At 40.4% G+C, this 15,046-nt stretch overlaps 1 protein-coding gene across 2 annotated transcripts in view; it reads left to right on the forward strand.

The window, feature by feature from the left end:
• Nucleotides 1-2,514: 2,514 nt before the first annotated feature.
• Nucleotides 2,515-15,046, forward strand: part of SLCO1C1 (solute carrier organic anion transporter family member 1C1) — a 30,297-nt gene continuing 17,765 nt past the window's right edge. Inside the window, exons 1-3 of one of the 2 annotated variants that reach the window (XM_065683615.1) lie at nt 2,515-2,527; nt 11,589-11,731; nt 14,575-14,716. In XM_065683615.1, the coding sequence (XP_065539687.1) occupies nt 2,515-2,527; nt 11,589-11,731; nt 14,575-14,716 (298 nt within the window). Of the gene's footprint in view, nt 2,528-11,588; nt 11,732-14,574; nt 14,717-15,046 lie in introns of those variants that run through there. The other variant, XM_065683623.1, reaches the window with a different exon arrangement.

The raw sequence follows: 15,046 nt of genomic DNA on the forward strand, positions 1-15,046 counted from the left end.
TTTGCTGTGTTTCTTTTTCCTTTATTGAACCAGTGTGTTTTCAGTGCCCAGCTCTCAGTTTAAGCACCTGTAGCCTCTTCAAACACTGATTCAAATCCAGTAAAGCTAGCATATATTGAATTACCATTTTAGCTGCCAGCCCTGCTTGGTATGTGTTAGTGACCCATGTTCGCATTTATTGGTATCCAGTTACCTGCAACTTTTACTTTTTAAGTACTCTGCATTTTACCCATGTTAAATGCTGTGTGGCTAAACCAATCTGTGAAAGGTCTCATTGTAAATATCTTTCTTTAATGATGACAGATATTTCAATATGTCATCTGCATGTTCTTCTGTCCTATTAATATGGACCATACTGATTGAATGTGGTCTGTATTACATGGCGCTATTCAGCCATAGTGATGCAGAGTGACTAATGCTTCCAGAGAAGATGAAATGTGTTATCTTAACAGTGTTTTCCTTATTAATCACAGAAGTAATCTGTTAAAGTGGGATATCAGTAAGTGAAATCAATTTTCTTGCAATTATATTGGTAAGTATACTGTCATCCTTCAGTGACAGATCTTGCTAGTCCATTATGTGGGCTACGATTGACATCTAGCTGCTTTCTTGGCTCCCTGCTTATAATTTCAGAAAAGCATCTTCCAGCTGTCAAAAATTTTCCCCATTTTTTATGCTTTATTACCTTCTCTCATCAAAGATCTCGAGAGCTCTTCAGCCACCTTATTTGAAATGGCTGCATACAGATTATCAGTGTGTATTCAAACCCTCATTTCTGATAATGTAAAATTTAACAGATTTCAAAATACGGAAAAGCATCAGCCAAATATCTGGCTGTCAGTTTTGAAGTCGCACAGGTTTATTTGTCCTCTGTCTTAAACTCTGAATGGCAAAAATGTAAGGAAATTTGCACCAGGGAGTGATTAGGAAGGTACTGTTTTGCATCATTGCCAGTATGAGAGTAGAATCTGGTTATACCTATTCTAAGGGAACTGCTTATAACCCTGCAGCTGGTCTGTCCCAAATGCTTAATAACTTCATAGCATGGAATTATTTGATCCAAAGATTCACTGCTGCCCACAAGGAAACATACAACTGGATTAGCAAAGAAAAACTTGTCTTTCAGTACTGCTTGTCACAAAGAATAGGGCCTACCAAGGTAAAGAAAGCGCTGTCTTTGAAAAACTGCAAACTCTCTCTAGAGCTCTCCAGACAGCAATATGTTCCCATGGGAATTGATGAGCAACAAAACACAGAGCGCAAGCAGTCATCTGCTAATGAGACCACACATGAGCATGCCTCTCCTGGGGTTCTGGTGAAACATAAAGGAGGCCATGAGGCACAGTCAGTAGCAGCTCAATTAAATGTTGCATTTTCCAGGTGTTCAAATTACTCTCAATTGCCCCAGCAAATTCACTTTCTTAAAAGCACTTAAAATGTCTCACTAAAAATAGAAATCTCAGAGAACTCTCAGTGCTCTGTTTAGCAATGCTTTCTTTTAACATTTCTTCAGTTTTCTCACCAAAATCCTGTGGAAATTGACATTATCCCTCATGCCACCATGGACTCCCTGTGTATTTGTCAATGATTCATACAGGGGTAGAACAGCAAATGACTTTGACAGTCACGTGTAACTTACAGGTGCTATCCTGACTGGTAGGGTCTGTAGCTCTTGAGTAGTCATCTCATGCAGACCAAGGGAGAATTTTAAGTGAAAGGATCCCAAAGACCTGGCATGCTGAGATAGAAACTGTCAAAGCCAGCTAATTTGTTGAACAGTTTCACAGACAAGGGGTGATACCATCATTACATTAATTCATGAGCCGTTAGAGAAAATATGCAACCAAGGTTTTGATAGCTTATGTCACACGCAATCCAGATTGCTAATTATAATCACTAAATAACCTGGGATAGATGCAATTGTAATCGTTTGTCAATCTGATACAGATAACATGCTGCAACATCTGCTTCTCTGCAGCCAGGAAATACAAAGCAGAAGGTTCTTCTTTGATATGCATGATGGCTTCATTTACAGTGACTTTTGTTGTTGCTGGTAAATTACTTCCCTTCATAATCCTTTGCACATGGCAATTGCTTATTACTGTGTTTGCCAAAGGCATCATATTCTACAAATTCAACACCTTCTGTGTAATAAACTCTTCTGCCAAATTCTTTACACCTTCTCTTTCCACATTTCTAGCCAATATCTTTGGGTTTAAACCTGCTTCAAAGAACTTATCTGCATTACAGTAAGTGCCATGGGATTTTGTTAAGATTAACAATATTAATCTCTAGTGGCTGGAGAAATTCCAGTTTGTTTCTCTTATTACATTCTTGTAAATTAAAATTCTCCCCAAAGCTCCAGTGGGTACAAATGCTTCCTGCCCTGAAGAGTTATGTCATGTTACTGGATCTCTCATTCATTCCCCTTCTTAGGCCTGAAATTTTCACAGCAGTCCCTGAGAGCTACTAACAGCTGAAGTAAACACTTTGTCTCTGGTTCTTTGATGTGGAATGGGTATACAAGGTTTGTTCTCGCAGAAGGTTTCCTACTCATTTGTGTTTTTACCAAGTATGTTCTTAGGACCAGCAACAAAAAGAAGAGGAAAATTAAAACATTGAATCCACTTAAATAAAGTAGCATAGCTAAAGCAATTAAAATTATATAGGCAGTGAAACTGGATTGCTTCATTAGTGGACTGTAAATGTCTTCGCTGTATCTGCTTGTCATTGTGAACTACAGATTTGCCTAAGAACCACAGCTAGCAGAAATAAGATTTTTATCAATTGTTAAATCATACTGAAATTTAAGTACATGGAGATGTTTCTCTGACAGAGAAGGTGCTCCCAAGCCATCATGCTTTCTAAGTTCCCTTTATTCTGGCAGCTTCATTTCCAGACTCAACAGTGATGTAATTCCTTGAGCTTCCTGCTCTCTGGACAAGAATGCAAGAGATCTGGATCTGTTTGAGTTTTTCCTGAGCTCTGCACAAACTTCCTGCATGACCTTGAGCAAACATGAACAGTTCAATCCCTTTCCTTCAAATCTGAGTATTACTTACACTTTAGTTGATTCTCAGTCTTGTCTGATTCATCTTAGCTCCTCTCCAGGGGGTTAGGAGATCATTGCCATAGGAGAAGTCTTGGCCACAAGCCGTTGCTGCCATGGCTGGCCCTCCTTCTCTGTGAGTTGTTCCAGGCACAGTAGAGTGGTTCAGGTTTGGAGTATTCATGTGCTGTCATAAATGAAATAATAAAGGAGCATTTGACCAGGTGTCAGTCTGAGTAGCTGAGGACTAATTCTACCAAGAGTTTGTACGTAGCTTTGCTTTGCAACACAGTATTTGGGAATGTGTTCTCTTGCCAGACATAGAAATCATGTAGAAGTTCAGATTTTAAGGTTCTGTGGTGTTCAAAAACCCACTTATACATTTCGTTTTTCTTTTTTTTTTTAAAGTCAACATTGTTCTTCTATCAATCAGATAAAAATGTTTCTTTGCAGCTGTTAGGTGTGTTTTCAGATTTCACTGTAAAGTTTATCTTTACAAGCAAGCCCTTATGATTTAAATAAGTCTGTTGGAATATATTTTTAAAGAATGTCTTTTACAAAGGAAGAGTTCATGCTTCTGAACGTGGGGGTGGTGGGGAGATTTAAGACTTTACAAGGTTAGCATTTGCTCATGAAATGTGCTTGAAAAAGAAGCAGCTGGTTCCCTGGAGCTGTGCCTCAGAGATCTGTTGTTGGATAGTTTAAAGACTGACCTACAAACCTGCTGTGTTGTTAGTGTATTGATATGTCTATGAATCAAGATTACTGTTGTCACAGCCATTCACTATGGCTAGACTAGGCTTTGCAATTGTAAGTAATTTAACGCTGTGCTTTAGAAATCAAGGTGGTCTAGCTTCTAATTTCCTGTAATTCATACCAAGTAGGAATGAAAAGAAAAAAGACCTCAAGGAACAAGCTTTAGTCTGATTCTTTGTCCTGTAGCTGTTTTAAAGGCTTTGTTTCAATTACAGAATAAGTATATATAAGTAAGCAATTTCTTTTAGGACTATGGGAAAGTAAAACCTTTCTTTTTTGATCGACTGTCTAGTAAGCTTCTATTGAATTTTCTGCTGCTGTACTTGGGAAGTGCTCTGCTGTGGGAGGCACTGAAAAGTGACACACAGGAAGCGTCATGTCCTCTATTGGAATTGGTAGTGATTTGTTTCCCCTGTTTCAGTTCTTGTAAGTAAATTGTAGAAGGTGATGTACTGCATTTCCTTTCCATGTGATATCCGTGGCCTGGGGGCCTGGAAAACTAATAAATTCCTACCTGGATGAGACTTTCTTCTCTGTCAGATGAACTCACTGAGATTTAGTGAGGATCTTGTATTCATTTACTCTGAGCATCTGGAAAAGTACTGTAGAGGACATAAATAAGACCATTTCTGAGGAACTGCTATAATTAGCTCATAAAGATGCTTTTCTGGAAGGTATAAGAAAACTCTGCATAATGGAAAATACCTCCTCCAGGGTGGTTTTTATAAAGCTCCAGTTACGATATTATCTATACCTCTAAAGAAGTTAGAGAAAACTCTATAAAGAAATTCCAGTAAAAGCCCAACTGTGATAGAAAGCTGATGCTGAGGTTTTACAATGAAGCAGAAATACAGGAAAGATGATAACTTTGCACTAAATCTTGGGGGCCTCATTCTTCAAAGCATTGCTTCATCTTAAACTGCATAAAATCATTCTGCAAGGGCAGAAAACCTTGCCCTGGTGTTCATCAATATGATTTGTAGCATAATGGGGTCTTAGAAGTTTACGCAAAAGGCATTTATATAAAGAGTTTATGATTCTGAACATGAGTCTCACCTGTATTAAGGGACAATGTGGTGAAGGCTACCAGTGGCATAATAACCGGTGTCAGAAATCATTGAAGGAGACAAGGTCAGCAAAAAAGATTAAAGGTCAGGCACAGCTAGTACAGATCCTGTATTGTGTAAACTCAATTTTCCTAATAACTGAAGGAAACAGTTTGGAAACTGTTCTAAGAAAGAACTCATAATCACTAATTCTCTTAATCACTAATTCCTGTGGAATATTAGGCTCCTTGTTATCTCCAAGAAAAAGGAAAAAGAGATTTCCAAATTTCCAAACCTAAGAATGTAAGATACATTAAAGTACAAAATGTGAATTACATGCAGTATAATAAAATTCCAGCTGCATTAAGAGCCCCAAAAGGAAATATAATGACTAATTAGTATTAAATGTAGGAAAGTAGAAGCCCGGTCCAAGGTGCTGTGTTTGGTATAGCACCGTTTTGAGTGTCAGTGAGGTTTTAGCTGCCATGGGACCATACCCTTCTGCAAAGGGAGGGAGAGAGAAAGAAGGGAAAGGAAGAAGAATTTAGAGTTTTAATACCTTCTCTGTTCGTATAAAGTTTAAAGGTTAGCAGAAGACATACATATATATATATATATAAAGATTTATAGCCTCTCTCAGTTCACGCAACTACACTGGGAACTAGCAACATTCTTCACCTTTACACAAGCTTGCAGGTAAACGTGGTTTCATTTGTGACATTGTGACAGGAAAAACTCAGGGTGGGAATGAAGTCTGCAAAATATTCCCTTTGTTGTGGCAAAGGACTTGTCCTACTCTCCCATGTAGTTCTGTCCTCTCCTTTAATGGGTCTTTTCGTTCTGGTTTTATATTGTCTTGATAGGGACTTTGCTTTGAGGCTTTTGAGGGGCAGGGCATACTGGACATACCAGGAAGGAACAGGGTCTGAATGCGAAATCTTTGTGAATCACCCTACGTCCTACCTTCCCTACCTTCTCCCATGCACACCACCGTCTCCTCCTCCCCCACCCCCCCTTTTTCTTTTTTTTTTTTTCTGGTTCATTTCCCCTGGAAGTCTTTTGTTTCCTGGGAATGAGCAATTAAGGAGATCAGGATTGTGGTTTTTTTTTTTTCTTTCCTCTCCACAAAGCTATGTCACGTGTCCCATCAAACAGCAACTTACAAAGATAAATATCTCTGGAAGGGTTTAGATGCTCTTCAGGATTTCCAGCTAGGATACCCAGCATCTTTGATTTGCCTGTGTCTGCACTGTCCTGGCGTTGATAGGAGGGGAGAAAGGAAGAAAACATTGAGGAGGTGGGGGGAAGGATGAGGGCGGGAGACAAATACCAAATGCTCAGGCAAGAAAAGAGACGAAACAAGTTCTCCCACCCTTATGCATTTTCCTTTCTCCACCGCCAGTATAAGATGTACCATCCTTAGACAGGGTGCTTTCTAAGAGGTGTTTTTCCCCTGCAATTTTTCCTGCTTCTAAGCTTAGACCAGAGTCCATGCAAGCACGTATGAGTATGCACAGGCAATAGAGGGAGCTTACCTACGAACATTGGTAGGAACCATCTCTGGGAATTTCTGCTGCCAGGTAAGATTGGCTTTTCTTCTTCTCTTTGTTGAGTCACCTTTCAGAGTGGATGTGCTTTACATGGGTTCATGAATAAGCAGTCTCTGTGCCAGTCTCCTTGTTCACATTTTCTAGCAACTGCAGCTCCTACACCTCTGGGCTGACACACAATAAAGGAATGTCTAAGGAGGCTTACTGCAAAGTAAAGGATTTTCCACTGCGGAAGGACTTTCTTTTCATTGCCTAGAGTTTGAACGAGTGGTAACTGCCTGACAGTGTCTCAGCCTGTTCTGTGCATGCTCAGGGACAGATTCATCCTTGGACCTGACCATCAGGCACAGCCCCACATACCAGCCCCTGGCAGGATGAGTGCTTCTGCCACCCAAGCTGTATCACAGGTGGCTTATCAGGTGTGCTTTCAATCAGATAGAAAGCAGACCCAGCACAGAGGGCTCCCACACCCTGGCCAGCTAAAGCCAGGAATCCAAGTATAGGTTGGAGCCCCAGATGTGAGCCCTGGTGACAGGCAGGGAGAAAGTGTGAGTATGGCCAGCAGCTGTCCTTCAGGCAGAGTGTGACCTGCCTGCACTTACCCATAATAGGTGTGATGAAGCACAGCTGGAGTGCTGCAGTGGTTGGCTATCAGCTCTTCAGAAGGGATAAGCAAGGAAGGAGAGGCAATGGAGGAACTCTGTATGTTAGGGAATATTTTGATTTGTCTAGAGCTTAATGATGGTGATAGGATTGAGTGTTTATGAGTAAGAATCAGAGAGAGGGCCAGCAAGGCAGATATCATGGTGGGAGTCTGTTACAGACCACCTAACCAGGATGAAGAGGCAGATGAAATATCCCATAGGCAGCTGGGAGTAGTCTCAACAATAGTCCCTCCTTTATTCTTGTAGGGGACTTCAGCTTTCCAGGTGTCTTCTGGAAATAGAATATATTAGAGAGGAAACAGTCTAGGAGGTTCCTGGGGTCTGTGGAGGTAACTTCTTGACACAGTCAGTCAGTGAGCCAACTAGGGAGGGCACCCTGCTGGATCTGCTGTTTGTGATCAGAGAAGAACTTGTGACTGATGTGATGGTTGGAGGCCTTCTTGGGTATGGCTATAATGAAATGATAGAGTTTTCAATTCCCAAAGAAGTAAGAAGGGAGTATAACAGAACTGCAACTTTAGACTACCAGAGGGCAAACTTTGGCCTGCTTAGGAAACTGGTTGACAGAGTCCCTTAGGAGGCAGACCTGAAAGGCAAAGGAGTCCAAGAAGGCTGGACATTCTTCAAGAACGAAATCTTAAAGACACAGGAGCAGGCAGTCCACATATGCTGAAGGACAAGCCAGCAGGGAAGAAGACTGGTCTGGCTGAAAAGCGACCTTTGGCTGCAACTCAGAGAAAAAGAAAAGAGTTTATGACCTTCAGAAAAAGTGGTGGGCAACTCAGGAGGACTACGAGGATGTTCTGAGATTATGCAGAGAGAAAATCAGAAGGGCCAAAACACAGCTAGAAATTAATCTGGCTACTGCTGTAAAAGACAATAAAAACTGTTCCTGTAAATACATCAGCAACAAAAGGAGGGTTAAGGAAAATCTCCATCTTTATTGGAAGTGATGAGGAAAAGGCAGAGGTATTTAATACCTTCTTTGACTCAGTCTGGGGCTGAGCTGTTCTCTGGGCTCTGTGACCCTGAGCTGGAAGATAGAGATGGGAAGCACAATAAAGCCCCCATATTCCAAGGGGAAATGGTTAGTAAGCTCTTATACTGCTTAAACACACACAGGTGCATGGGGCCAAATGGGATCCACCCAAGGGTACTGAAGGAGCTGGCAGAAGTGCTCACTGAGCCACTTTCCATCATTTATCAGCAGCCCTGGCTAACCAGGGAGGACCCCAGTAACTGCAAGTTAACAAATGTGACACCCATCTATGAGGAGGTCCAGGAGGAAGATTCAGGGACCTTCAGACCACTTCAGTCTGACCTCAGTGCCAAGTAAGGTTATGCAGCACATGACCTTGAGTGCCATCACACAGCACATACAGGACAAAGAGGTGACCAGGCCTTGTCAGCACTGGTTTATGAAATGCAAGTCCTGCTTGACCAACCTGATCTCCTTCTGTGACAAGTTGACCTGCGTAATGGATGAGGGAAAGGCTGTGGATGTTGTCTACCTAGCCTTTTGTAAAGCCTTTGACATGATATCATATCCCATAGCATTCTCCTGGAGAAACTGGCTGCTTACGGCTTAGGCAGGTGTACTGTTCACTGGCTTGATGGTCAGACCCAAAGAGTTGTGGTGAATGGAGTTAAATGCAGTTGGTGGTTGGTCAGAAGTTCCACAAGACTCAGTGCTGGGGCTACTTCTGCTTAATATCTTTATCAGTGATCCTGACTAGCAGATGCTACTGCACCCTCAATAAGTCTGCAGAAAAAGACCTGGGGATGCTGGTCAACACCCAACTGACTATTAAGCCAGCTGGTGCTAAGACAGCCAAAAAGGCCAAGGGCATCCTCGTCTGCATCCGCAATAGCATAGCCAGCAGGTCCAGGGCAGTAATCATCCCCCTCTACTGGGCACTGGGGAGCCTACAATTCAAACACTGTGTTCCATTCTGGGCCCCTCACTACAAGAAAGACATTGAGGTGCTGGAGCTGCTCCAGAGAAGGTCAGTGAAGGTGGTGAAGAGTCTGGAGCACAAGTCTAATGAGGAACTGGGAACTGGGGTTGTTTAGTCTGGAGAAGAGAAGGCTTGGGGGGGACTAGAACAAGAGGAGATGGCCCCAAGTTGCACCAGGTGAGGTTTAGGTTGGATATTAGGAAAAAATTCTTCACCAAAAGGGTGATTGAACATTGGAACAGGCTGTCCAGGGAAGTGTTTGAGTGCCACGTGTAGATGTGTCACTTAGTGACATGGTTTAATGGTGGGCTTGGCAGTGCTAGGTTAACGGTTAGACTCGATCTTAAAGCTCTTTTCCAACTTAGACAATTCTATGATTATGTTTTGCTGGCATTCCTGCCACATCTGGGAAGGAAAAGCTGACACAGGTTATCTGTCTTCACGTTTCATGGCACTGGTGAAAAATGTTATCCAAGATACAGCAAAAACCTAAGACTGTCACTATACCCAAGTCAGGAAGAGACCATTCTTGCCAGCCAGATATCTGCTTGAATAAAGCAAAAGCTATTTCTGACCTCCTAATGCAGTTGGCAGCATATTACAAATACTCCCAGTAGAACAACAGCGGTACCATAAGTATTTGAGTGGCATAAGGCAGGTTTGTGATTAGAGTGAAACACTCTTATTTGTGCTGGTTGCAAGAAAAACGAAAGATTAAACAGATTGCAGTGGGCTGTGGTACCACAGAGCACACTGCTCTGCTCTCTAGCTTGTGTTAACTGTTTCCCTCAGAGACATTGTCATGGCAACAGAACTGTTGCTCTGATGTATATGGTTGTAGGTTGCTCTGGGCTTGAAAACTACTGACCTCCTTGAAGTTATGCAATAGGAACAATTTGGGATATATTAAAACTGGTAAAACTTGTGTGGTTATCAGTTCTGTGTTTCAGATATTTACCTTCTTCAATTCTTTTTTTTTCATACCAAGATTGCTGTAGTAGCAATATGCAGAGCATACCAGACCTTAAATTAAAGGCTATTTAGTTGATGTGCTTACATGGCAGCATGCCTTAGATGAGCGTCATGCCCATGCTCAAAAGTCTGAATTAATTTCCTTACATGAGTGCTGTGAGGTACATGCTGTTATTCACCATTAAGCAAGCTCAGAAATGGGGCACAGAGAGAAGATGTGATTTTCCCAAGACTGGAAGTTAGTCAGAAGCAGAGTAGGAATCCGTGATAAGTTTTCTGTAGCAAGCAGAAATAATTCTTATTTTTTATTGAGTTTGCTTTCCCTCCATCCCTCCTTCCCCCAAATCTATATACTCATTAGTGTTGACAAGGAAATACATTAGAGTCCCTGTCAGGGCAGTGCCAAATGCAGATATTTCTTATGTGTAGTCAGTAGCTCTTACCTATCTGATGTGATGGAGAGACCTCAGTCAAAATGTTCATACCATGGCCACGGTCTTTTTGCCTTGTCTATATATGAACAGAACCTGGGCAAGTATTCACATGAGCAAATCTTAGGATCTAGATATACTTCTGCTATTTTCACTTACATTTCTGGCAACACAAGTACCTACTGTGCAGACCTTTGGGAAGCCATGAAAACACATGTACATATATGTATATATACACAGATGCATGAAAACATATATATTTTCTACTTATGTAAGATCTGTCTGAAGGCAAACATAAAAGAATAGGAACTTCTAGTTTCAGCCAGCAGTTCTATAAAACATAGTGCTGCTTAACAGTGAACACAGAAGCTGATTTCATAAATATTTTCAGATCTGATTTAGAGATTGAAATTAAGAACAAGGTACTGCAGTATGTAAGTAGAGATTTAAGAATTACTGATATCTTCTGTTCTCAAAGTACAGTATTTAGGTTTTCTTTACTTCTTTGTATTTACCTGCAAAGAAGAAAATTCACATTTTTCCTGTAACAATTGCCTACTGAGCCTTAAGGCTCTATGTAAAATGGTAAAGGGAACTAAACCCCTTTATTCTTGTGTAACTCATTATCTAACATCAGACGATTAGTGCTAAGGTTTCAACCTAAACCAGTTCAAGTCCCTCATTAACAGGGATAGATTTCCTTTGATCTAATTACTCAATGTCCCAGATATATAGGAAGTTCAGAGATTAGGTCTGAGAAATCTCTGCAGACATCATCACATCTAGAAATGTGAACTTACATAGAGGCTCCAAGAAATGTTGTTTAAAATGTTAACAAGACCCATTCAGTCTGCTGCTAATGCTTGGTTAAATGTTCAATGAAATCACATTGATGATAGCTAGAGAACAAAGACGATGATAGCTAGAGAACAAAGACGATGACTGCTTGCTGAGTGTGATTTAATCTTCATTATTATAGGCAAGTGAATTGCAAATTTCTATAATTAAACATCCGGTGCACTTGTCAGATTCTGTTGTAAAGTTTGATAATTGCTGTTGTAGGGAAAACAGTACAGCAGGGTGTTGCTGTCACATGATGAGCTTTTGAGGCTGAACTATTAGGATGCCCTTTTAAAATGTTCTCCATGTTTTCTGCTTTAGAGGCAAGGGATATCATCATGGAGATTTCATCAAGAGAAAGTACTCAGCTTTTCTCAAACACAATCCTGCTTGTTGACCGATCTTCATTCAAATCTGAATCTTCCACATTCAAGGAAAAACAGTCGTATTGTGGAGGTATAAAGGTAGAGTAAGAGGTTTTGACTATTCCAGTAGGGATTTAAAAAGCTTCTTTTTTTCTTTCTTTTTTTTTTTTTTTTTTTTTTTGTGAACTATCTCTTTTTCCCTTCTGATTATGTCTTTCTGAGTCACTATGAAATTATTAAATATTTTTCTAAGTCTCAAAGAAAGTCTACTTCAGATCTTCATTTGCCTAGCGTTTGGCAATGTTCAAATATAACATAGTGGTTGAGGCTTGTGTGTTGTAAGGTCTTCAAAGGATCTTCCTGAAAGGTCATTATATCCTCCTCATTGCACCACCCTATTTTCCTGACCTTATGAACAGAGCATTGGCAGACAGGTACCACAGGCAGCTGTTAATACAGATTGCTTTTTTAAGCTTGTAGACATGGTAGTCTTCTGGGCTTTAAAAAACAATACTTTTATTATGGTCTGCATGTTTTGAGCACTGTGTTATTAAAGTATTATTATAATATTCCTGATTTGAAAGAATTCTCCTTGAGGTGTCTTTGAAACAAATCTGCAGAAGTATCACCATGGTGTCTGTACTTATCTCACCCATGAGAAGTACTTCCTTGAGCCAATGGAAGCTCTCTTCATTAAGGCTTGCAATGGAGCTGTACCTACCTGAGCAGGACCATTGCACCTTGAAGGAGCATTCCTCCCTGTATGGGACGCTGCAGCACAGGAGGCAACATGATGCTTTGCCTGTTGTCTCTACCTGCTTTCCAAAGCCAGGCTGTAAAGTGCTGACACTCTCTTGGGTGAGGTCTCAATAGATCACCAGAGAATGGTAAGGTGAGACGACTTGAGTTGATGTAAAATGGGTCTTCGACCTTGCCCAGTTCTTTTCATCTTGCACAGTCTTCATTTTGTTTTTTCTCTCTCTCGCACACACATACACATACTTACTTTTGATATTCATCCAGCTCCAAATACAGTGAATTACTTCAGCAGCAGTTGACCTGAAGTCTATAAATAATGCAAAGCAGTGAGGGTGCAGTGGGATTAATTGAGTCTGATGACTGCTATAAAAATATTTTGATTCCTGAATATTCTCCTTGGTTTTGTCTAATCCTGTAAAGGCCCAGAAATGGGGTCCCCAGATATCAGCCTTCTTATATGTTAAAATTTCCTTTATTAACCAGAAAGATGTGGTGAAATATTCAGTTATAATCACTGGCAAACCAAAAAATAATGATGTGAAATCATGTGTTCCTTTCAGTCCCAACTCTAAAGGAAGAACAATTTTCCACAGCTGTAGAGTCTCCATCTCCCTCCTGGGACAGCTGCAAACTCAGTAGGAAAACTTGTGCCAAAGAGACTGAGGTGGTTGAAGTTCTGGTTTGACCTATGTGATTCTCCTGTGAAAATTTATATTTGCTTTCACATTGTTATTTAAAATCCAAAGTCATAAACACACAGAAAATGTAAAATATCATGGTGATATTTATATTAGAGAGCTCTGTGGGAAACCTCACTGGAAAAAATAAGAATCAGATACTGTTTATTTACCCACAAGTCTTTCTGAAGTAGGAATAACCAGCACTTGATAAAGTTAACATCATCTGTTGAATGTGACACAGAGATACATTTGAACCTTGACACAAAAATTTGCTTTCAACAGTGCTGCCAGTGTTATTGCTTATGTGCCTTGTCAAATGAGGTGTTGTAAGGAGTATTACATTGGAGGTGAGTGCATCGCTTCAGAGCACCTGCTTACTGGAAAGTAGGATTGCTCAGAGGGAAGGCCTAAGGAATAGAACAAGGATCTAGGCCTCTCTTACTATGAAGTACTACAGTGTCTTTTAATTTCTGGTTTAGGGTAGGGGGTTGTTTTCTTTAGCTTTTTACAAAAAGTGTCCCTAGATATTCAGTCAATACAATCCGTGTCTGAAGGTAAAAAAGCAATGTTGTGATTTTCATGACCAGTTGCACAACTGAGTATCTTTGGAGCTTATAAACTCAGAAAGGCTGCATTTGGTGGTGGCAAATTTAGGCAATAGCTATGCAGGACCTTGCACTCCCACTGTATGAATTTCAGCTCTAGTCTTGTCCCAGAGGCTGAAGAGCCATTAACAGTTGAAGTGAACATAATGCCCTTCTGGAACACATCTTCCAGTTTTGTTCTGTGTAAAAGGGATTCAGTCTGCATATTTGCAGTATGACCAAAGCACAGTGAAGGGATTGGGGAGTTTCATTTCTAAAGCTCACTCCTGATTCAGACTAACACATAAAACACCTCTGCAAAATAAAAGGGTGAGAGAAGGTTCTCTCCCAGCAAAATGCAGTGGTCACTCAAAGGAAAATGTACATATTAGACCTTGCAAGAAATCTGGTGGGGAAAGGATGAGCCTAGAAGAGAATTTCTTGGCAGGTCATTGGTCAACTCATGGACACATGTAACAGGAGGCAGTGACTTCTTCCTCCTGGTGGGAACAGCTTACCAGAACAGGACTCTAAAATCCAGCTGATTGCAAAAGCCTATATTAAAAAATGCCAGAAAATGCCACCTCCCCACTGAGCTCCACTTAATATGTACCCTTATTGTTATTGTGTAAGATACACCTCCTTAAAGATACAAGGTGGGTGTTATATGTCTGTCCTTCAAAGCACCAGTACTTTTGACATCTACCTGAAATATGCAGTGGCTGTCAGCAAGTTCAGTTTGTATCACCATTGCTTATAAGAACCGGACAAAATAGTAATCTAATATTCTTAAAAAGCAGGAGAAATATTGATGTGGTTAGTCGTGAAGAGTTGGGACTGTAAAACTTGTTTAAAAATAGTTCATAAAGTAAAGCTTCCTGTACTGCCTGATTTTAATCACTGTCAATTTCTTTCACAGGTATTCCTTGGAGCATTGTCTTTTGTTTATTTTGCTAAAGCGCTGTCAGGAAGTTACCTAAAAAGTACTATAACACAAATAGAAAGAAGATTTGATATCTCTTCTTCTTTGGTTGGCGTTATTGATGGCAGTTTTGAAATTGGTATGTGCTGTACGACATATTTTTATTTTCAGAAAAAAAAAGAGTGATGATATTTGTTATGAAAAACAACTGTATGAATCTCCTTGAACCATTAAAACCGAGCAAGATTCACCTAGTAAAGATCAGCATGACTGCCAATATGATTATCTTGGATAGGATAGGGTTGTTTATACAAACAATAGTTCAACATAGTTATAAATATTTTATACTGCGATAAGCCTGTGTCTGGCAAATAACACTAGTAGAAATTTGGGCTGTTAAATAGGAATTTACCTGCACAGATTCCGACTTTCTCTCACCTTTTGTCAATCCACCTCGCCAACAGTGTTT

This window comes from Lathamus discolor, chromosome 1 (assembly GCF_037157495.1).
Source record: "Lathamus discolor isolate bLatDis1 chromosome 1, bLatDis1.hap1, whole genome shotgun sequence".
Lineage (NCBI taxonomy): Eukaryota > Metazoa > Chordata > Aves > Psittaciformes > Psittacidae > Lathamus > Lathamus discolor.